Source organism: Mus pahari, chromosome 1 (assembly GCF_900095145.1).
Source record: "Mus pahari chromosome 1, PAHARI_EIJ_v1.1, whole genome shotgun sequence".
In the NCBI taxonomy this organism is placed as follows: Eukaryota; Metazoa; Chordata; class Mammalia; order Rodentia; family Muridae; genus Mus; species Mus pahari.
In genome coordinates, this window is record NC_034590.1 from 152015470 (window position 1) to 152039110 (window position 23641).

The window sequence follows — 23641 nt, forward strand, 5'->3', positions numbered from 1 at the left end:
GTGTGTGTGTGTGTGTGTGTGTGTGTGTGTGTGGTTGAGTCTTAAAGGGCAATAGGGAAATTCGGGTCTCCCAAGAGACAAGAACAAGAACCTGTAACATTCGGAACCAATGCTATCCTCTACTCTTGAGTCTTTTCATTACACATCTCTCATCCTGCCCCCTCTCACTTTTCTGGAAATGGTCCTCCCATAGTGCTGAATGTTGTGAAGATTTTGACAATCGTAAATAGTGGAAGGTTTCTTAACACAACAAACGATCAAACATTATTTTGAAATTGAACAACTGAGTTGCTTCTGGCAGCGCTCGCTGCATGTTGAGCATCATGAGACTTCAGCTACCTTAGTTCCGACACACATGTATGCTGAATACCGTAAATGGCATCATGTCACACAGCACCATGAATGATGGCCCAACTCAGATTCCAGGCCACTGCATGTTATGCACTGCAGTGTTTTCCTGTATAAAGTTTTCTGCTCTTATAGAAGGGTAGTGGGTCAGTTGTGCAACCTTAATTTTTCTCCTGCCATTCTCAGATGTAAGTATTGGATTAACAAATCTTTCAACTGTATGACAATGAGAAGCTTTGGTCTTAAAGACATGATGGAAAATGGTCTCCCCAGGTCTACAGCCGTCTCATCGTTAGTGCCATTCCTGATGGACAGTCTTGATCTCGCTTCCAAATTCCTGGGCAAGAAGAGTTTCCAGGACTCCTGTGTGATTCTAGGACTCCATGCTTGAACCAGTCAGCTGAGGTAGGGGCAGAAGGCCTATGTGATATGTGAACAGAGGCTCTGCCCATACCTTAGCATAGTGAGTGATGGGTAGGCTCAGAGAAGGGATAAGCATAGTCAGGAGTCAGCAGTGACCAGTGAACACTGCAGCCACACTGTGTACTTTATAGTTTCATAAGCCAAGGAGCATACTAGAACCATTAGGAAAATATAGATGTAAGTAAAGATGATGATGGTGATAATGATGATAAATAGGAGATCCTACTGCCTCTCTGCTTCTTGGATTATAGGCACATATGACCATACTCATCTAAAACACAGGTTTTCTTTTTCTAATTGCTTATTTATTATGAAAGAGTCTTCAAGTCCCTGCTTCTCAGTTCCACCCCCACCCCCACAGGTGAACCAGAATCTGCAGATGCAGGACTCAGTCAGTATTTTATCTTAAAGAACCCCAGCAGATTACAAAGTGATAGGCATGATTCTAGGCAGGTCTGGGATGCTGAATAAACAAACAAACCCATCAACAGAAAAGGGAGGTTACCCATGGAACACAATATTCCTGTGCAGAATAAACTGAAGTTGTTTTTAGAGGGTACATATCAAGTTTCTTCAAAATATGTTATTCTCTGATTATAAAACCAGATATCATTTTAAAAAAAACCTACATTTTGACATGTAGTCTTTTAATTTTTGTTTTTCATTTACACATATATGAACATTTTTATTTTATAAAAGTAGGAGCATAGAGTATCTGTGATTATTTTGTAGTTTGTTGTTCTCACTTAAAAATAGGTCAGGTCACGAGGGGCTGGAGAGCTGGTTCAGTGCATAAGAGCACTTGCTGCTTACCAGAGAACCCACATCCAGTTCCCAGCACCCATGTTAGATGCTCACATTCACCCAGCTCCTGGGGATCAAACACCCTCTTCTAATCTCTGCTGGTACCTGCACTCATGTATGCATACATACATGGAGACACAAACACACACATGCGCACACACCCCTACCTTTAAATAGGACATAAATTCTATTGCAATAAAGGCAAGTATACATAATGTTTAGTGGTTGTACAAGTTTTCAACCTATACATGTACCCAAATTTAAGGGTTCAATACTGTTGAACATAATTCTGCCTGATAACTTGAATTATTGGGTTAGAGTTTAGAGGCAGGGTCTTTTACTCTTTCCTTTCTTTTTTTTTGAGGGGGAGAGCAAGATCTCACATAGCACCAGGCTCACTTTGAACTCATGACCCTCCTGCCTCCCCATCCCGAATTCTGGGATTATAGGCATGTACCACCATAACCAGCTTAAATGGGCTCTTTCTATGTTGCTGAGAATAGCTGTGAAATTACTATTGTGCAGCCCAGTTGCCAGTCTCCTGTTTCAACTTCCTGAGTGCTGGGATTAAAGACACAAAACACATCTATCTTCTAAACATTTCTTAAGGCCTGTGAGACACATGAGCCAACAGCTACCACACCATATCGATGCTTCTATCCATTTACACACCCACTAGATGCAGGTGAGAGTTTTGTACACATTTCTCCAACCTGCAGCAGGCTGGCAGGGATTCCAATTCCACTTTAACCAAACTGCACATACCTCTTTGTACAGCTTGTTCCTTAAATTGAATGTCTGTAAAACGTCTTCCCCATGTAACAGTCATACTAAGGACTGCATTGGTTTGCGTACAGAGAAGATTCAGGATGGAGCCTAACATGTACTGAGCTTTCGAAAAAGCATGAGGATCACCGTGACGTTCTGTCACGAGGAGGAAAGAAGCATGGAAGGCCCATGTGTCAAACAGAATCACCATGCGACCTGGAAACCTAGGAAAAATGAAAAACAAATGTCCACACTGCAGTGCACACAAATTTTCATAACTGCCAGAGGTGAGAGTAACCTAAATGTCATCGTCTAACAAACTGATCAAATGTGGTAGATCCTTGTTCAGCCATAAAGGAGCAACGTGTTGATACAAATTACAAATCAGATGAGCTCTGAAAACACACAAAGTGAAACAAACACAAAAGGTAGCACAATAGACATCCAGAATAGGTCTACAGAGGAACAAAAAGAGATTGGTGGTTACCAAGGATACCCGGGAGGAGAGGCAAGAGGCTGCTACAGGTAGCTTTTCTCTGGAGTCAGTGGTGATTGCTGCTATTACGCTGACTTGTACATTACCCATTTTTTGGTTTATGTATTCAGTGTATGTGTATATAGAGGGCACATGTGTGCATGTGAATGTGTGTATGTGTGTATATGCCTGTGGCTAACCCTGCGTCTCCTCACTCACTCACCTCATTCACTGAGCCAGTCTCTCAATGGAGCCTGGAACTCTGCTTTGACTCATAGGGCTAGCTTGATTATTCCAGGGAATCCCTGCCTCTCAGGAATTTTAGGCAGGCTGCCATGTCCATCAGATTTAAGAATCTAGATACCTGTCCCTACACTTGCATGGCAAATAATTCACCAATAAAACCATTTTCCCAGTGCTGAATTGTGTGCACTTTAAAAGGCTGTCTAATTGTAGGTACAGTTAAAAGTACTTCTTCTTATAGATGACCCAGGTTCAATTCCCAGCTCCCAATAGTGGTTCACAACCATCACACTCAGGCATGCACATGGTACAGAGATGTACATGTAAGCAAAAACAAAACAAATCAACTCAAACACGCATACTAAATACATCTACAAGAAGATTTTACAAGGCTGTACTTCAGACATAAGATTTTTTTTTTTTTTTTTGGTTTTTTGAGACAGGGTTTCTCTGTATAGCTCTGGCTGTCCTGGAACTCACTTTGTAGACCAGGCTGGCCTCGAACTCAGAAATCCGCCTGCCTCTGCCTCCCGAGTGCTGGGATTAAAGGCGTGTGCCACCACGCCCGGCCAGACATAAGATTTAAAGACAGAATAGTTTCCCAGCCTCAGTGGGAGTAAGCGTCTGCACAAAGGAGAACAGACGGAGAGGGACAGACTCTGGAAAGAACTTGTAGTTGGCTCCAAGTGGGTTGGGTGTCAGGTAGCCTGCAACTTAGGATACATTGTCACATAGGGTTATTAACCGCTAAGACCAAACTTGAAGGCCCTATGTGTGCTAATACCTAGTGGTGGCAGTGACTGGGACTGGGAGCCAAGGCTGCACAGCTAGGTAACATCTGTGTAACGGACTCTGTTGAGAACTGTGCTGCCAACTTCCCACGCTCCCGACTGCCCTGTGCAAGAGCGCTTCTGGCTTGGTAGTAACTGACGCAAGAACTCTGCCCTTTTCAGAGAAACTGGCTAGTTGCTGGGGACTCTGGAATGGAACAAAACAATAAGCAGCTGGAGATGGAATATATCGTCAGCATTTCCTTCTGCTCCTGAGGCAGGATTGTGAATTAAAAGACAATTTGGGAGCTGAGTGTGGCGGCACATGCTTTTAATCCCAGTACTCGGGAGGTAGAGGCAAGCAGATCTCCGTGAGTTCAAGGTTAGCCTGGTCTACAAATCAGCTTCCAGGACAGCCAGGGCTATCCAAAGAAAACCTGTCTCAAAAAACAAAACAAAACAAAACAAACAAACAAACCAATTTGGGTTTCAGAGCATTAATAACCTCCAACTCTCTCTGCCTGGCTTTCTAATTCCCACAAAGCGAATTTCCATCAATGCTTAGTCCATTCCGTAATTTTCCTGTGATCACTTTAGTCCACAGAAAGGCCTGCGCCTCCCCTCAGGTTGTTCCAGGCTCTCAGGTCCTTCCCCCTCCCATTAACTTTCCTAGGCCAGCAGATTTTTATGTATGTGCCAATGAAGCTCACCCATCAAGAATGTGGGCCACACTGACTGTCTGGCTCAGAGGGGGTGGTGCCTTAGAACTGCACGTTTCACACGGCTTCACGAGTTATTCGTTGGCATCTTAGTTCTTTATATTTACTGTCTCATTCCAAGGCTAATGTTTAAAATAATTAGACAATGTCATTTCTTCCATCAAAACCTTGCCTTAATTAAAAGGACAGCATGAGTCTTTTAAGTTTTCTACTATAATTCTCAACTAACTTGTCTCCATTCAAGAAGAGGATCTGAGCTCATGAAGTCTGTCGCTGCGCATGCTACTTCTGTGGACCGGCCAGGCAGTCAGGGCTCTGCATGAGCTACCAAAGCCTTATCCTTAAAGAAACAGACTTCAAACAGAAGTCACAGGCATAAAATTGGACTAAGGGAGAGAATTCCCCAAGAAAAGAAGTCAAGTCAACCTGATTCAAATACTACTGTAGAGTTTATGAGAGTCCCAGTTCCCCTTTAAACCTCATATACATAAAAGTCCTCTGGATGTCTATCATGAGGTGTCAACTTCTGCCATGCTACTGAACATAATAAAACAGAGTTCTCAGTCACTTCTATTACATCACACCACAAAGTAGAGGAGGACAGAAAGGACTGGTGGGGTCATTTGCTAGTGAGAAAAGGACATAGGACTCCATTCACTTTGGGACATGAGTAGAAAGAACTACTTTTCTAACTCAAGTCCGGGCAAAGGGTGTGGCTATGCTTTGGCAAAAGAGCCAGACAAAACATAGAGCCAGCAGTTTCCTGGCGTGAACTGTCAGCACTAACGCAGGGGCCAGCCTCTTGGAGTTCACGCTCTGGGTGATGCCAGAGCATGTGCCTGTGAGATCCTGTTATCAGAGAGGCAAAACGCAACTTGAAGAGATTGGGGGGGGGGGCTCTTGGCCTGCCCAGCTTTAGACGCAGAGAACCCAGTGTGTACCTGGGGGTCCGAGGAACCCCCCAAGAGGAGAGCTATGAAGGTGGAATACTTGTAGTCACTTTTCTAGCATACCATCTTCAATTCATAAAGACTCCTGGCTGAGTGTGATGGCACGTGCTTTTAATCCTAGCACTCTGGAGGCAGAGGCAAGGGGAAATCTCTGTGCGCCTGAGACCGGCCTGGTCTACATTGGGAGTTCTAGGCCAACCAAGGCTACATAGTGAGAAAATGGAAAGAAAAAAATTCCTTTTGGTTAGGTCCTGTTTCCCTAAATTCCCTCCCGTAATCATGAGTGGTCAAGGACCTATTTAGCCAAGATAAGCAGGCTGTCTTTAGTTTCCCATAGGGAAAAATGAAACCTGATTCTTTTCTTTCTTCACTTGGTCTGTGAGTTGAGAAGTCCAAGTAGTAAGACACACAGGATGAGAACAAGAGAGGCTGAGTCTTTCTGAACACTGGCCCCTCTGCTGAACGCCGCTTTGAAGGGAAAGAAGAAATCGAAAGGCAGCTTCCAGTCTATTCTGGGTTGATCCCTAGGTGGCTCTGGCTTCTGAGTAATGTCCACAAAGTTCACAAGCGTCGTCAACGATACTTCTATTCCTCTCTGGTGCTCCTATAGGAAGAAAGCCAAGGATAGGTGAGCTCTTGGTATGTTTCATGGAGTCTCCAGCTGCATTATTTTCTCTGCACTGAAAACACATGAGCCAAGCAAGATATATCTCCTTGAATGGCTGCATGTAGTTCTCATTCTGTGAGACAGAAGCAAACACATTTCCAACAACAGCCGGTGACTCTAGGACTTGAACAGGTATACCTGAAGCCTCATTCCCAGAGCCTACCACACGTGTCCTTGGCGGGCAGAGACAGGAAGATCGGGAATGTAAGGTTATCGTTGACTATAGCAAATTTGAGGCAAGACTGGGCTATAGAAGACCCTGTCTCAAAAGAGACTTCCACTGTCTCCAGCTAGGGAGCAGCCTGATAGGAGGAAGACCACTGCTATCACATGCTCAGCAGTCGCCCCCAGAGGGCCTATCAGCTGCAGCTCTGACACAATCGTAAGTGAAGGCAGAAAGGGTGCTTACTGGGAAAAAAAGAATTGGGGTGGGGAGTGGGGGAGAAACCTAACTTCGATTACCAGATTGATAATCCACTCACTCTTAGATTTTAAAGACTTCCCCAACCATCTACCAATTTGAGTCCAACGCAAGGGATGCTCCCAGGAGAAACAACCATGTCAGGCTGACCCCGTATCTAATCTCAGGAACAGGACTTCTAGATGTGGCTCTCACGTTCCGGAGATGAATTCCTTTGTTCAGACCCTGTGCTGACCAAGCAAACCTTGACTCTAATTTGACAGTATATAATTATCTCGTAGAACCTGGAATGAAGCTGTCCTGTTCCCCTGCATCACAATGAGGCACGCACCTACTGTCTTCTGGAGTTCATTTGTCTGTCTGTCTATTTGTATTTTAAAAGATTTGTTTATTTTTATATCCATGAAAAATTTGCCTATATATATGTTAGTGTACTGTGTGCTTTTATCTTTCATTTTTAATAAACACATCAATCATATATATACATATATACATATATTCACATATATGTATGTATACATACATATATACATACATACACACACAGATATATATATATATATATATATGGATGGAACAGTGTACTAATTTAAACCATAAATACAACAGGGAATGATCAGTTCAGGGTAGCTGACATACTGACCACGTTAACATTCAAACTCTATGTCTGGCTCCTTTTCATTGATTTTGAAGACAGAGAGGAAAGACTTTCAATCTAGAACTGATTTTCCAGACGCCCATGAGCCCCCAAAAGCAACCGTGACACCTGTATCTACTCAATAGTAATAGTTTTTATCCTCAGTGGCATTTCGGTGGCTAAGAAGTCACATACAATAAGCTGTCTGGACAGCGTCCTTTTAGCTGCATACGGAACGTGCACTCATGAGAGAGGCTACTTGACTGGACTTTCAAGATGTCTTCAAAACAGTGCAGCCATGAGATAGATCAGAAACTCCCCCTTCACTGAAATAGGAAAACAATAAATAATCTAAGAGAAATTTGGGTGGAGGCAGGTTTACAAAGGAAATGAAAGTCATATACAAGATAGAGATATTAGCTATTCTCATTTGATTGGTACATCTATCGAAATCCCACTCTGTATCCCATAAACACGTACAATTGCTATTCTCCAATTAAAACTAAGACAAGTCTTTACAACTGCACGATGCCCAGAAGACAGTTCAGTTCAGAGAGATGGAACTGTACCTATCAAGCCAATGAATAATACCGAACATGGCTGACCCGTTTGAGAGAGCAGTTTTATTATCACATGGAGAACAAGGCTTTTCATTTATGTTCAGTGTGTTAGACTGGAATTCTGAAATCTAACCTTTCTGTATTTGCACTTTAAGGTTATGAACACACAAAAGTGAACAATTCACAGTGTGGTGTGAGTCACTAAAATAATTCCCTCAACCTCTGCTTGCCTCAGCTCTTTTGTTGAGGCAAACAATGGTATGACCACAGCAGCACATTTCCTTTTTCTATGGTTCCCATTCTGCTAAGTGTGGTTGGCTTCACTTGTTCCTAGTTTACACAATAGTATTTTATGACGTTTACTTTAGAAATCATCAACCCTTCCTGAGGTTTGAGTTTCTTTGCTCTACTTCAGTCTACAGTACAGCAACATCCCTTCTTTAACGTAAGATTTACTAACCAACAACATGAAGAGTTTGGTTGGGTTTTGTGATGGTTTGTATATGCTTGGCCCAAGGAGTGGCACTTCTAGAAGGTGTGGTCCTGTTGGAGTAGGTATGGCCTTGTTGGAGTAGGTGTGTCACTGTAGGTATGGGCTTTAAGACCCTCATTCTAGCTTCCTGGAAGCCAGTAGTCTTCTAGCAGCCTTAAGATGAAGATGCAGAACTCTCAGCTCCTCCTGCACCATGCCTGCCTGGATGCTGCCATGCTCCCACCTTGATGATATTAGACTGAAGTTCTGAATCTATAAGCCAGCCCCAGTTAAATATTGTCCTTATAAGAGTTGCCTTGGTCATGGTGTCTGTTCACAGCAGTAAAACCCTAACTGAGACAGGTTTGGTTTTTATAACAGGATATCCATCCTATGCATTACTGCAACTTACTGCATCTAAGGCAATTTTTAAACCACCATGTTCTCCATCAAGTCTTTACAAATGAAACTATTATTAAAAAGCTGGGATGCTTCCTCTGAGATTTGTTTTGTGCAGCTACACTCTCTACTATGAACTAGAACAGATATATCTTTGGTCAGAGTTGCCACACTACCTCCAGTAGGATCTGTGTGACAAGTTCCACAGACTGAGAGATTGACTTCAAAAGGGGGAGGCCTCCTGGAACCAGCTGTGGAACTCTTCGCTGGAGAAAAAATATTAAGCTGTAGTTCTCATGACAATCTATCTGCTTTGTTTTCTCCTATTTACATGTTCCTGGTAGCCTGGGCCAAGATCTTAAGCGAGAATAATGGGTAAGAAACTATCCCTAGAGATGGGGCCACTAACATGACCTTATCTCCAGGGAAACCAACGCTTTACTTTCTAAATCATTTACAAAACTATGATGATAAAAATTTTCCCAACAATAAGATTTCATATGGCTACACATGTGTCACCGGAGGTGGGTTTTGGTATATGGTAAAGAAAGCCTTAATTAGAAAGACTTAAAATAGTTATAATAATTGACCATGGGGCTGGAGAGTTAGCTCAGTGGTTAAGGGCACTGACCGTTAGAGATTAACCTGCTCCTGGAAATATGCCACTAGCCTTGGACGACAGCCCCCACCGAATACATTCTTTTAGAATTGTTATATTTTGATGATTTAAAATGATGTTACCTGTTCTGTTTGTGATTCACTGAATATATAGATTCAGAGTTCTAATGCTTGGATGATTTTGTGCTTTACTGTGCCAAATGATTTTTGTTGGTATTTGTGATTGTTTCATGAGATACAGTTTCTAAGAGATGTAATTTTTTTTTTTTTTTTTAATGTATAAAATCCCCTGCAAAACACACTCAGATTCAAACTGCCTCTGTGTTTGTTTCTGTTTGTTACCACCGAATCTTTACCCACCTAGCTCTGAGGACCCTCATTCCAGGGACCCCACATCCCCGACCGGGGTGGTCCGTGGCACAGAGTGTAACTCATGACTGAGATATACAAGTTCTTTATTCTACATGAAAGAACAGCATCAGGTACATAAATTGTGAGCATTTCCTTCTGCTCTGGTTTTTCTTTTATTTATTTTTCCTTAAATGTCTCTTTGTGGGGTTTTAATGCTTTCTTTGATATATAATTTATAAACAATAAAATCAATGGGTGTTACTATTTAGGCCAGAGTTCTGGCTTATAACTGTTATCTAGCCAAAGCCAAAACAGGAGCCAGAGGTGCAATGCCTCAGTTCTTGTGTCATCCCTTCTCAGCCTTACCACTGGACTAGATAATAGTTCTTCAGCTACTCATGATGAAAACATAGCTGGAACTCTATTATCCACGTCCATCAGGCAGACTGAATGACTGGTTAGTATTGTAGGCAAAGCAAACTACCAGAAAAAAAAAGGCGTGGGCAAAGTTATCTAGAAGAAGACAAGTACTCCGTGGCTGTAATGCCTAAGACGGGCAAAGGCTTGGCAAAAGCACGCACATAAAAACAGTTCCGTGGCAACACAACTCCTGTGAGGAAAACTTGCCAGGGGATTCAGTGCAGGTTCTGTGACTGACTGCATGAGTCTTACAGAAACATGTCCATCCAGGCAAAGAACAGGAAGCTCTCTGCGAAACTTTCTGATAACCGAGTGTGAGCACCACTGACAGGCACAGACAACCAAGTTGTCCAACCTTGCTGCTTGGGAGAGCAAGAGTATGTTATGCCAGACCTAAATGCAGCTCCCTGTTAATTGACTGGAAAGCAAATGTACTGCAGCAAACAGAAATTACAAGGTTTTAATTTTCATTAAAAATAATAGCATACCAGTCCATACATGAATCATTTCACCTCAGTATATCTATGTAAAAATACTGTATTTTTGAACCTCTAAAGCCAAAGATTACACACTCTTAAACCAAGGCAGATGCTAAGTGTGTCCTACAGCACGTGATGAACCAGAGACATATGTTTACTCCAGATGAAAGCATTTATTCAATGGAGACCATAGAAGCAAGGACTGGTAACTACACCAGTAATGTAATCACAACAAACAGATTCCAAAGCATTATTAGTTGAATGACTGTTGCAATGAACACACATGCATAGAAAATGCTTTCTGTGGTCAGATTACTCATAGGGCTATTACTAGTAGGGTTATTTAAAAGAAATATGAAATGGGGGAATGGACAAGGATGGATATGGTTATAGTCATATAACCATATAACAAAATGCTAATTTTTATAAGCATGCTGGAAAAACAGACATAAAAATGGATTCTGGGAACCTCCTCTAAAGCAGCACTGATTGGTAACATACACTGGCCCTCAGAAGTTTAACAACAGCCTGGTCATCAGGTGGCTGGGAGGAACAGACTTACCTGTACAGACTTGCATTGGTACAGGAATCGGGCTCCTGCCACATGAGCTTGTGGGTTGGACTGAAGTCCTATATGTGCCCACAACACCTGGATCTCCAGGGACACTGGTATCAGACAGCAGGAAGTGCAGTTAACTGCCTGCAGGACACAGAGAAGCACGCGCTCAGTTGCCAGCATTTCTGTTGTTTTGACAAGATTTATTTTTATGAATGTGATTACGTGTTTGTGTGTGTGTCTGTATTTGAACATGTGCAGATGCCCATGGAGGCTAGAGAGAGTGTTAGATCCCCTGCAGGTAGAGTTACAGGCAGTTGTGAGCTACCCATGAGTACTGTTAACTGCTGATGCATCTTTTCTCAGCATCTCTTGGGAGCGACTGTTACTAAAGCATTGTGTAATAATACAGAGGCCCATATGGCTTAGAGAAAGTACAAAACCAGACCATATAAATGTTCTTAAACTTTACAAAGTTGTATTTAAAATGAACAACAGGATGAAGAGTCTTTTGAAATCTAAAGATACACCTAATATCTGGTCTAGCTATTCTGTTCTTGGGTGTACAACCATTCAATGAAAATGAAACCACCCTGTCAAAGAGATAGCTGCACTGCCACTTGCAACAACCAACATAGGCTCCACACTGAGGTTCCTATCAAGGAATAAAAGGGTGAAGAAAATGTGGTACCCGTACAATGGAATATGATTCATTCACTCATAAAAGAGAAAATGGAACCCTGACATTTGCAGTAAAATGGGTGGACACAGAGAATCTACATTCTATTTGATTTTTTCAAGACAGGGTTTCTCTGTGCAGCCCTGGCTGTCTTGGAACTCACTCTGTAGACGAGGCTGGCCCCAAATTCACAGAGACCTAACTACCTCTGCCTCCTGAGTGCTGGGATCAAAAGTGTATACCACCACTGCACAGAGAAAAACGCTGATCTTAACAGAGAAGAGTAGAATTCTACAGTGATTGCTGGAGACTAGTTAAAGGTGGGGTAGCATACACAAGAGAGTAAGGTGGGATAGTTAGTACCAAGCTACAGTTTTTAATAACTAATTGCTCATAGCACAGTAGGGCCAACTAAGTTTTAAATTACTAACTATATATTTTATGCAGAATCTGGAGGCTTAATTCCCAGCACCACTTAGAAAAAAACTTGAAAAGAGAAGCTAGCAGTTTCTGAATGTAACAATGAGATGGAAATGATCACTAAATAGTGCATGGGTGTACTGAAATGTCACACATGGTCCATACATACATAGGATTATGTTAATTAAAAAGAAAACTTCTAAAGAGGCACACAATTAGAACAGCACATGTTGCTGAGGAAAAATACTCACTAAGTGACAGAGTGTCTCTCTCCTAAGGATATGAATGGCCATGGCCTCGGGCAGACAACTTGGATTTTAAAAAACAGGATTTGAACACAGAAGCAATGACAAGTTACATAAGACACGGGGCTGGGGTTGGATTCTAAGTCTGTTTTGAAGGTATCAGGGAGCCACGTAAACCGTTCTAACAGAAACATGGCATAGTTAAAGCAGAGCCCGGAGAGAAGTAATTGCAAGATGTAGGAAGATACATCCTATTTGACTTCAGTTTTTAAACCCTTCATACCTTCGGTAAATGTGAAATGTGATCTTTATTTGGTGGTACTCAGAACTGAACCCAACTCAATTACCTGGCAAAGGTTCGACACTATCCTAAAAACCTGACCTGTTGTGATCCTAAGAGAATAAACCTGCTGCCAGCCTCATAAACAGCCCCATACTGACCAAGTAGTTACGACTCTAAGTGTAGCTGGAAACGTGGCTCAGCGGGTAAAGAAAGGTTGCTTGCTCCCAAGCTTGGCAACTTGAGTCTGATCATCCCACATGGTAGGAGAGGACCACCTACCTCTCCAAGAAGTATATGGCCTGGCTTTGAACTATAAGGTACCATCAGTAGCTCTCAACCTTCCTAATGCTGAAACCTGTTAGCACAGTTCCTCATGGTGTGGTGACCCACCCCAAACCATAAAAATATTTTCGTTGCTACTTCATAACTGTAATTTTGCTACTGTTCTGAATTGTAATGTAAATATCTATGTTTCCAATGGTCTGAGGCGACCCCTGTGAAAGGGTTGTTTAACCCCTGAAGGGGTTGAGAACTGTTCTAGATTATCTTCAAGTTTATTCTAATGTAAGGGAAGCAGATTAGACACAGGTGAAACCTGAAATATGGACCCCGAAGAGGTATAATTTCTTACATTCTTCTTGCTATGATAAATACAGACAGACTCAAGACTGGTTTTTGCTTTGCTAGGCATTAATTGCAAAGATGGAAAACGAGTCACCAGTCGCGGTGGCTTCCTTCCTTACTGAAACGCTGCAGTCTCTGCCGAGGATCCTGGTCCACCCTCCTCTCTGGGCTGGGTCAGCATTACCAAAGATGGCAACGTGCTCCGGTCTGGGCCTTCCATGCAGAGTCTGGTAAATCTCCTTCTGCAAGAGGCTGCAGTTCACCTCTCTGGGTCTGAAAGAAAAGATCTCGGAGGCTGGAGCCCAACACCAGCATGGCGGCGACGCCATGTTAGTATTCGAACATGAAATTAGTACCATGATAGGGATCAGAGGAAGCAACCCTAGCAGGTACCCCACAGATGCAAAGACTACCTTTTTCTAAAGTGTTATTTGACATAGTAAACAGTTACTTCTACATAGGCCCTATAGACAGAAACAAAATGGTGGAACATGCCCTGAGGCAAATAATTACCTTAACTGGCACCCAGATACTGCGTTCACTCCAAACTGTACTTCGTGTCTCTTAGCAGAGCAAAGCCCATTACCCTCGCTCTGCAACAGGGTCATCTGAGATGCAAGAGTGATGGTCAAGGCGACTGCAACAGACATAGGAAGTGGGCAGGGCTGGGGAGTTGATGCTTTCATGGACCCCTAAGCACTGTTTGTATTTTACTAATATACTGACGGCTCACTCCCACATTTTCTCTAGTAGTTAAAAAACCAGACAAATACTGTCTTTCTAAAAGCTCATTAACCATATATTAGCATATGACTATCACACTAAAATAAGCAAACACCGGTATAATTTTCACCGATAGTTGTGTGAGATATACTCTGGTACAGAACGTGCTACGGAAGCCCATCAGAACCTTGAAAACTGGAAAACCCAGAAGGTCAGCAACCATTGTCAGGCTGGAATAGTCCACCCAGCCCCTAAAAAGATACCGAGTGACCTAAGTCACCAGTCAGCACCAAGAGTGGCTTCCCAGTGAGGTAGCCAGGGTTCCCACTTCTTGGAGCAGCAGGAGCAGCGGCCTTTCTCTGTTGAAATGCCTGCAGAAGGAAGAAGACAATTGCTGTGCACACTCGCTTCCCCGCTGAATGCCTGCCTTCCCTAACAGGCAATCTGTGAGCGGCACGGGGAAGCCTCCCTTCACCACACCGCAGCATAATCTCCACCCCTCCGTCTTCCCTCTCCAGCATAAATCTGAAGTGATCTGCTTGTTGTTTTATCTTAGGGAGTGCTGAGGATTAAATTTAGGGTCTTGCTTATGGAAGGCAAGTGCTCTCCCCTGACCCCGAGCAGTCTGAACGCTGAAATTCACTTCATGCTAACTCTGCCAAGGGTTGAAGCCAAGGACCCACTAAGGATCCCTCGACACTATTTCTCAGACACTGACTTCGTGCAATGTGCATGCGGCCTGGCTGAATCCAGAGGAATCTAAATATAAATTGAATGTTAATGAGAGACACAGAGCCTGGCTGGTCACGGACTTGGAGAGAACGCTCTTGGTTTTAAAGGAGTAAAGAGAGGCAGAAGAAAAGCAGACAGATGCCAGTAATGAAGACCACAAACCTGCGGTCTCGGGGAGATACAGTTATTAGTGTTCAAAAGTGAAGAAGCAGAGTAAGAGAATGTCTATGTGCTGCTGACTGAGCACAGTGAACAGCTTTAAGTTCAGTACTGTCTTGGTTGGGTCCAAGCAGAGCATCAGAGTAAATGTTAATGATACACACGTACTGAGTATCTGTCACTCTAGTTAAAACGGTAAATGTTGAGACCTCAATTAAGACTAAAGCAGGCCTTAATATTCGGATTCTGTTTCACACACATTCCAGAAACAGATTATTTCTTTTCTGTGAAGTAGAGTGGGAGATTTTATTAAAGGTAATTCTGTAGGAGAAAGAGAAGGTGCTCAGAAAGACAGACAGACAGATAGACAGACACAGTGTGGATTCTGGCTCTGCAAAGTGCTATTTCTGGGACTCAGTCTCTGAACCCTCGCAGAGGGAAGGCTGCTGACCCTGAAGTGAATGATGAAGTCCTGTTGTAAGGAGACCCCTGGCTTGACCGTCAGGTTGGTCTGTCTGAAGCTGACAGAAACTTTCTGGATCCCAAAGGTCCCATTGGTCTCTATCTCGTAAACAACCTGAAAAAGAAAAGGAGAATCCATTAACCAAAATAGTGTGGGCTTACTGTGTTTAGCACAGAAGACTCTTCAGTCTGTGTTTTTAATTGCAAGCCAGAGGCTTACATAATTATCAGAACAGACCCAAAACAATAGCACATAAGGATAAAGACGGCTAGATATTGCACTTGCATGTGAAACAGGGACCAAACACAGCTCTTAGGAAGAGAATTTGAGTTTCCGTACCTGGGAAACGATATTCTGACATGTGTTTCCAGCCAACAGAGGAGGGCTGGTTTGTGAGGCAAGTGTCACAGGAACCTGGAACTGGTAAGACAGAGAAGCATTATCAACTGAAACAGAGAATAGCCTTTCTCTGTAGTGAAAGGAGAAATGCACTCTAGCTATGCATTCTGCTAAAGTGAATGGTTTTCTTTCCCCTGGACTATCCTAGTTTCCTCTCCTTCCAGTGCCAGACAACTTAAATTCAGGTCATTCTGAATCAGCACATCTCAGTACACTGGTTCTATCAGAGGTGAAGCAAGGGCCACAGCCAAGCAGATGTAAAGAACCTGTATTTAACCTCTTTGACATTCGTATGCCTGCTACTGTATGAAAAGACTTAAAGACGCCCATTCCAAACGCAGCATTTAGCTTGGCTTAACTCAGGTGTTTTCTAAACATCTCACTAATCTTTACTTCATGTGAAGCTATTTCTAGAGCCAAGCTTGACTGTGGTATAAAATAGCTACATTCTCCCCCGTTATTACAATTCAGAATGGAACGGCCTCAGACAGACAGCAGTCAGGTATTGTTTTTCCTGAGAAACAGTATCATACCTTCATATTCTGAAGTTCAGTCACACCTCTTGGAACCTAGGAAAGATGAGGAATACAGGCATGAGGGTGTTCATGCCTTTCATAGAATCACCAGACCCCAAACAGACTTTGGTAGGGGAAGGGGAAGATTGAAACACTGGAGTGGCCTCTGATCCATCACCTGACTCTCCGCTCACTAAATATCACAGGGGAGCTGGATGCCACACTCGATTGAATGTCACACACCCAGCTGAGCTTGCTCAAAAAGTGAGAACTTTGGAAAAAAAAACAGGGGACCGTCCATCGATCCTTCACTCTCAAGAAAACCCATCATTCAGGATGGTGAGAGGTCTTAGCTAAGCTCCAGCACAGGGATTTTCTACAGCACACAACTGTGGGTGGCACATGAACTTCACCGTGAGGCTGAGTGATTTGAGTGAGGTGAGTCTGGAGAGTGGGGAGAGAGGAACGACCTACCTTCAAGACTCTGAAGTTATAGTAAGAGGCAGCATCCAGGGCTGGCTCCGAGTTGCAGCTACTGGCCAGGTCCCTGAAGAAACGAGGACACGTTGTGGTTTTACTCTCTAGGAAACCTTATGACACGAAGAGGGAAGACAGCCGTGGTAAGTGAGCAAGCCTATTTCCGAAAAAGCCAAAGGCCGGTGCACTCCTGCCCCGGACCCACCTGCAGGGTTGCTCTCGGCACAAAGTCCCCCAGCTCCCACCGCTGCAGGCTGCCTCAGGAAGCTCACTACAGACCAGCTCGGGTAGTAGATCAGGATGGGATCCCCAGCCTGAACAAAACAGAGGACAAATTCATTTGCTGTGAGGTTGGACTCGACAGCCCAGGGAAAGGAAACAAAGGTTAACGAGATAGTTCTGATGAGCACGGGTGACCTCATCGTAGGAGGGTACTACAGAGTTACAGGGCCAACTTGTACTCTGTCGGGAAAGCCAGACTGTCTCAGCCCCTCCCCCAGGCTCACCCTATAGAATAGTTCTGGCGGCTGCGTTTCTGTTTCCGGTGTCGAAGGGAAGGACTGGCCTCCAAACTCTGCAGCCAGGGCCTGGAAGTTGGTTGCATTGACTGTTTGGAGCTTCTGGAAATAGTTTGATTTTGCTAAAATTTAGTTTTTAAAAGAACAGAGAGTTAGATAAAAAGCTTTTCTTTTTAAGTATCTGACGTAAGAAACAACCTTTAAAGCACAACAAACACACATGATCGCACCCAAATCAACATCAGAGTTTAAGCAAGAACTCTAAGATGGTTCAGCTAGTCAAGGCTATTGCTACCAAGACTGACGACAACCTGAATTTATCCCTGGGACCTATATACTGGAAAAAGAGGAGGGCTAATTCTCACAAGCTGTCCTTCCATCTCCACAAGCGTGCTATAGTATGTATTCACGTCACATGCATGTGTGTGCCACCCAACTCCCAACCCCAGGAAATAGGTGTAATTTTTACAGAACAAAGTACTGCTTGGGCACGGGTGTGATGACGCCTGGTGTGCACCCCACCTTTCCTGCTCTGCATCTCCAGGAGCCGAAGCTTCCACCTCTGTAGCTTCCTCCAGAAACTGCACAGAAAGGCTCTTTACCACCTGTCAAATCAGTTACTACCACCTTCGTATGCAAAAGTTAAAGTGAACTGGAGAGAGAAAATGAGCTCAGAGAGTCAACAGCTACGGACTCTTTTCATAGCTTTTCTCTCAGGAAGAGAGAGCCATAGCCAGTTGTGAGCTGCCATGCAGGTGCTGGGAGTTGAGCCTGGGTCCTCTGGAAGAACAGCCAGTGCTCTTAGGGGTCGAGCCATCTCTCTAGCCCCACAGATGACCACTTGCCCCCCTCATTTCAGTATTAGGTGTATTGGTTGAAGTAGTGATAGGAACAGAACACAGATGTACAAGCTAAGGCTATATTCATATACACAAGTATATTATTCATATGTGACTTCATATATAAGAATATATGTGATATATATGTGGCTTCATATATAAGTATATAAATATTCTTGTTGGTGTCCACTATCACACACAGCATACCATCAGCCAACAGTTTAGAGATGGTTACACTCTGATATAACTGTGGCCGTGAAAAGAAGCCTACAGACCATCTCATCCACCTCCTTAGGAAATTTGGGTCCTTTGAGGCAAGGGAGTTACAAGGACCTCAGAGTAAGGTAGCAAAACCAGGAGCAGACCCCCAATCCCCTACTTGCTGGTCTGCCGTTTTCCCCCTCCACGGTGCTGTAGAGACCCTGTTAGGAATAGCACACCCTCCACCTCCAGTGATCATTATCAAGGCATTTTATCCATTGTGAATAAATATACAGTTTGCCCTTTTCTAAAAAATGACTTATTTTTATTTTATGCGTATTGGTGTTTTTCTTGCAAGTATGTCTGTGTAAGCATGACAGATCCCCTGGAGCTGGAGTTACAGCCTGTTGTGAGCTGCCAGGTGGGTGCTGGGAATTGAACCTGGGTCCTCTGGAAGAACAGAGTGCGCTCTTAAGTGCTGAGCCATCTCTCCAGCCCCACAGTTTGTCCTTTTAAGGAACTGACAGTTTATCTGGAGGAAATCATAATATTCACATAAACTGACAACCATACAAGGAACTCTACAAATTCTAAAGGAATGACTGAGGACGATGAGTGTCTTAGAACTTCCATGGATGGGCTCACTGGGGCAGATGACAGAAGATTCTTAGGAGAGCTAAGATGTTCGCACTGCAAGGAGAAAAGAGGGCCACTTGAGTCAAGGGGAAACGCAGATAAAAGTGAGGAAAAATTTAAGGCATAGCTTGAGGACAAAGGGCATGAATTTGTCCCATATAAAAAGGGCAGAGTAAAATCATTAGAGAAAAACTTCCAGACAAAGAAAGAGAAAGGAGAGAACAAAGAAAGAAATCAATGCAGATTGCCAGGCTAAAGGTGCTGAGCAGTAGTTTAAAGGTGGTGGAGTCTCACTGGAGGTTTCTGAAATTACTGATGTCCTTATTAACTAAAAGTAAGATGGTAGTGGTAAGAGGGGTGAGCAATGGGGAATCTAAAAGAAATAAGAGAGCAGGGAATCCCAAAGACAAAGTCACATTACAATAAACATTAAACGACAAGAGCCATCAAACTCGTTTCTACTCACAGTTGTTCACACGGACACAAAACTGTGTCATTCCACTGGAGTCCGTGAAAACTCTGGAAGGGAACGGGGAGTTGCTCCTGAACATAAGAGAGTTGTCCACACATACCCAACTTGAAGATCTGTGAGGAAAGGTGAAGATACTGAGGAGAGAGACATGGAGTACAGCTAGGGAAGGGGCCTTACCCCACCAATGTTTGATGCAAATAAGGGGGGGTGTCTATGGTCAGAGGTGCAACACTCAGGTTCTGTTTTTCTGGATGGCTCGGCATTCCCAGGAAAGCCCAAGGGAACATCCTGGGGGGGGGGGGCAGGGGAAACTCACTCTTACTTCGCCGCCAGAGGAGCACCGCAGCTCACCTTACACTACCAGGAAGACAGAAAGAAAAGACAGTTCTGGGATGGAGAAGATTGCAGTCCTTGTCACAGCAGCAGTTTAAATCGCAGGTACCAGGAGTCAAGTCACAGACACAGATCGGTAAAGCTGTAAGTGCAAGAAGTAAAGCGAGAGGAAGCTCCCCAAAGTTTTCCCGCGCTGACAGCCCCATTGCCAGCTACGTGGCAGGGCAATTTTGCCTACACAATTTTAGATCTGAGAAGTCAGTATTTCCATCCCGTATCCCGCCGCATCACCTGGAAAGGGGTCGGTGGTCGCGTTCTCGGGCATCGATGGAGTCCAGGGAGTCGGACTCTCAGACGAGTCCGGAGGAGCGGAGGTTGGCACTTCGGGCGTCACTGGCTCCAGGCCCCAGGAGGTGGGCAGAGCACGGGCTGTGGAGGAGGGCTGCGGCCGGGCGGCGTCAGAAAGCATCAGGACCACCAGCAGCAGCAGGTGCAGCTGCAAGGTGCACATAAGGCAGCCTGGCCGCAGAGCGGTGCGACAGGAGTCTGGGTCTCTAGATACGTCCCAGGAGCCCTGGGAAGAGGAGTCGTGTACGTCGTCATCAGTTTCCGTCTGCGCATTGGCTCAGGCGGGAGCCGGGTGCTCTTCAGCCAATGGAAGGCCGTGTTGTTACGACCCGGAGCGTCCTTCGTGCAGCTCTCCTCCTTAGCGGCGCGTGGCTCCCGTTACCTGGCAACCGCTGGGTGCCTCAGGGGCGAAGGCGTCTTTGCCCGATCCCGCCGCTAGATGGCAGCTGGCAGCGGGTTGGCGCGCTTTACGAACCTGGAGGAATTGGAGGAGGTCGTCACTGGGAGGAAGACCCAGAGGCACAAACTGGTATTTTACCAAGGTAAGAGGCCCTTCCTGTGGAAACACCATGATCTCAAGGAGAAAAATACATAGAAAGTCACATCCCTTACGCGTGCCGGGAAACTGAGTACCTGATCACGAAATTTAGGCCAAACTGGGCTACTGAGTGAGACTCTGATCCCTAAAACAAATGAACAAAGTCCCCATGATATGGGCATGAGAGATGGCTCAGCTTCTAAGAATATTTGTTTTTTCAAAGAACTGGGGTTCGCTTCCCTGAACCCATAGGGTGTCTCACAACCATCCGCAACTCCAGTTCCAGGGGATCCATTGCCTGTGCCATCTTCTGGCCTCAGTAGGCAGCATCAGACACCCACAGGTGCACAGACACACGCAGGCAAAACACTCCTGTGCATAAAATCTAAAATAAAATTTAAAAAATATCTCCACTTTAATTACTATGGTATTTTTTAAAAAGCACAATAAAACAATGCTTATTTCAACTCCATGAGTTTCTTTATTCCCTGCCCCCTCTCTCTGAGTCACAGTTTCATGTAGCCCAGGCTGACCCTCAAACTCAAGATGTGGTCAAGAATGACTGAGTTTCTGAGCCTCCTGGGTCTGGAATTTCAGTCATATAGGCCACCATAACGTCCTGGAGGCCAAACTCACGGCCTTGGCTTCACGCATGCCTCACAAACACTCTTATCAACTTAAATTTTATTTATTTATTTATTTTTAAAAGCTTTAGCTAGTGCATTATATCAATAAAGGTGATCTGTATATTTGTTGCTGGAAAGGGTAGTAAGGGAAGAGGTTCAGGACAAGAAAACAGGATGGGGGAGAGTATGAGGATTTAGAGAAAGTTACAATTTAGAAACATTTTCTGAGAAGAAAGTAAAGATACAGAGATGGAAATAGCCAAGGAACCAAGAAGCAAGCTGATTGATCTTTTACGTTTTACCATTAAATTCTGTAACACTCTCTAGAATGTGCTTGCTCTTCTCAGGAGTGGCATAGCCTTTCTGCGTGTCTGTATTTCCACTAATCTGAGACACAGGCAGGCATGGCTATGGCACACATGATAGGCATGCAATGCCTGAGCTGTAAAATATTTCATTTTAAAATTGTGATTCAAGGTTAAATAACCTCAGGTGACTAATAGCTATTGCAATGAGCAGTTGGATTGTGTATGGTCAAAACCCAGCCAGTTATCTCCCTGTGCTCACAATTCCAACATTTGGGTTATTTTAATTATTTGGGGGAATAAAGTAACATCTACCAGGAGTTACCAATCCACTCCAGTCCACTCCTTAAAACTGATTTCAGGTGTCTCTCTTTTCAGTGAATCTCCTGGGCTGATAGCTCTCTTTTCCAATGAATATTTTGGGCAGATAAGATTTGGGGCACTTGAAATTGCTCATATTTTCCAAGAGGATCTTAATTTTTTAAAAGGATTTATTTATTTTATATATGTGAGTACACTGTCTCTCTCTTCAGACATACCAGAAGAGAGTATCAGATCCCATTACAGATCTGGGAATTGAACTCAAGACCTCTGGAAGAGCAGTCAGTGCTCTTAACCACTGAGCCATCTCTGCAGCCCCGGATCTTAATTTTTATAACGCCTTGGAATTTTTAGCTTAAATATATCGCTATGCTCTAAATACTCTCAAACATGGGTGCCGGTGAAGGACAGAAGAGGGGGTAAGATTGCTCTGGAGCTGGGGTTACAGCTGGGTGTGAACCTCCTGCTGTGGATGATGGGATCTGAGTGCAGGTCTCCAAGGAGCAGAACACACTCTTGCACACTGAGCCACCTCTCCACCCCACATTCCATAGATCTTCAAAGGCCAAATTTATATTACTCAAATTATATGTATTTACTAGAATATAGTTTGTGTAAGGTAAACATTTTATCTGTCTTCATTTGATATATACCCTTGTTTAAGTCATGCTCACTTTGTTCATATGTGAACATTCAAAATATACACTGAAGACTGGTTTGTTGAACTCCTTTAACTTAGTTCTTGGGAAATTACCTTATTTCAGCTTGTGCTTATCTTTATAAGCTTTGCTTTATATCTGATCATAAAATCTTTTATATCTCAAAGTTTAGAGTGTGAATTTCTACTCTGGAATTATTCCCGGATGATTGTTGGTAACCTTGGACTGGTTGAAATAATCTCAGGGTTGCCCGTTAAGGAACTACAGTTCAGCAACATCTAAATTAGTTTTCCTTCAAGCTTCAACACTTAAGGGCTGGGGTCAGCTCAGGGGTAGAATGCTTGCCTGCCCTGCATACTATAGGCTCTATAATCTGTCGCAGCACTGTAAGTGGGGCATGAGTTTATGTCTCCATCTGACTTTTCTGTAATTTGTGGAGATCTGAAGAAGAGGAAAGGAGAGCGTAAGGATGTGTTCCCAGTCTTGCATCTTGATCCAGTCTGCTGTGTTTCCAACCACATGCTGAATGCTTTTCTTCTGAAACACAAACAGCCGCTGGAGTCATATGTTCTAGTTCGGAAATCTCTACTTCTAAGGCGATGTCATATGAATGCACCGGGAAGACTTGGCTCCACCTTAAAACTGGCATCTGCATGGCACATGGGAAAAATTTTTTTTCTCCTTAAATTCTCTTTCAGATTTTATTGTTAGATCCCTGAAGAACTGAGATTTTTACGTTGCAGGTTCCAGCAAGCAGAAAGTAGAAAGAAGTTAGACAAATTTTTGTTCAACTGTCACATTGGGGATGAACTCTATTCTCAATCCCTCCCTCACTGTATTGTAAAACTAAACATCACAGAAAAGCCTGCTGGGTGTTCAGACTCATGTGCAGACATGAACACACCTTGCAATTGAAAAGCACAATAAGAGAATTTTGTGAAGACACAGAAAGCAGATGATGGATCAGCCTGATTCCATCTTAGGATATAAAGCCATTTTGTTATAAGGTCTGAATAAGTTGTTTCTATTTGCTGCAGAATTCAAGT

General features: G+C 43.7%; 1 protein-coding gene and 1 pseudogene across 1 annotated transcript; one reads left to right on the top strand and one right to left on the bottom strand.

Moving 5' to 3' along the window:
* Nucleotides 1-4975: 4975 nt before the first annotated feature.
* On the bottom strand, nt 4976-20391 carry Tctn3 (tectonic family member 3). Its single transcript, XM_021209003.1, has 14 exons — nt 20090-20391; nt 19817-19940; nt 19460-19578; nt 17306-17439; nt 17005-17113; nt 16797-16912; nt 16341-16376; nt 15748-15828; nt 15397-15522; nt 14318-14425; nt 13845-13939; nt 13451-13604; nt 11087-11224; nt 4976-6104 (listed from the first exon to the last, which is right to left on the bottom strand). The coding sequence occupies exons 1-14, from the start codon at nt 20307-20309 to the stop codon at nt 5868-5870; spliced, it is 1797 nt and encodes a 598-aa protein (XP_021064662.1). The 5' UTR covers nt 20310-20391; the 3' UTR covers nt 4976-5867.
* Nucleotides 20392-20452: 61 nt separating this feature from the next.
* LOC110329517 overlaps nt 20453-23641 on the top strand; it is a 30329-nt pseudogene continuing 27140 nt past the window's right edge.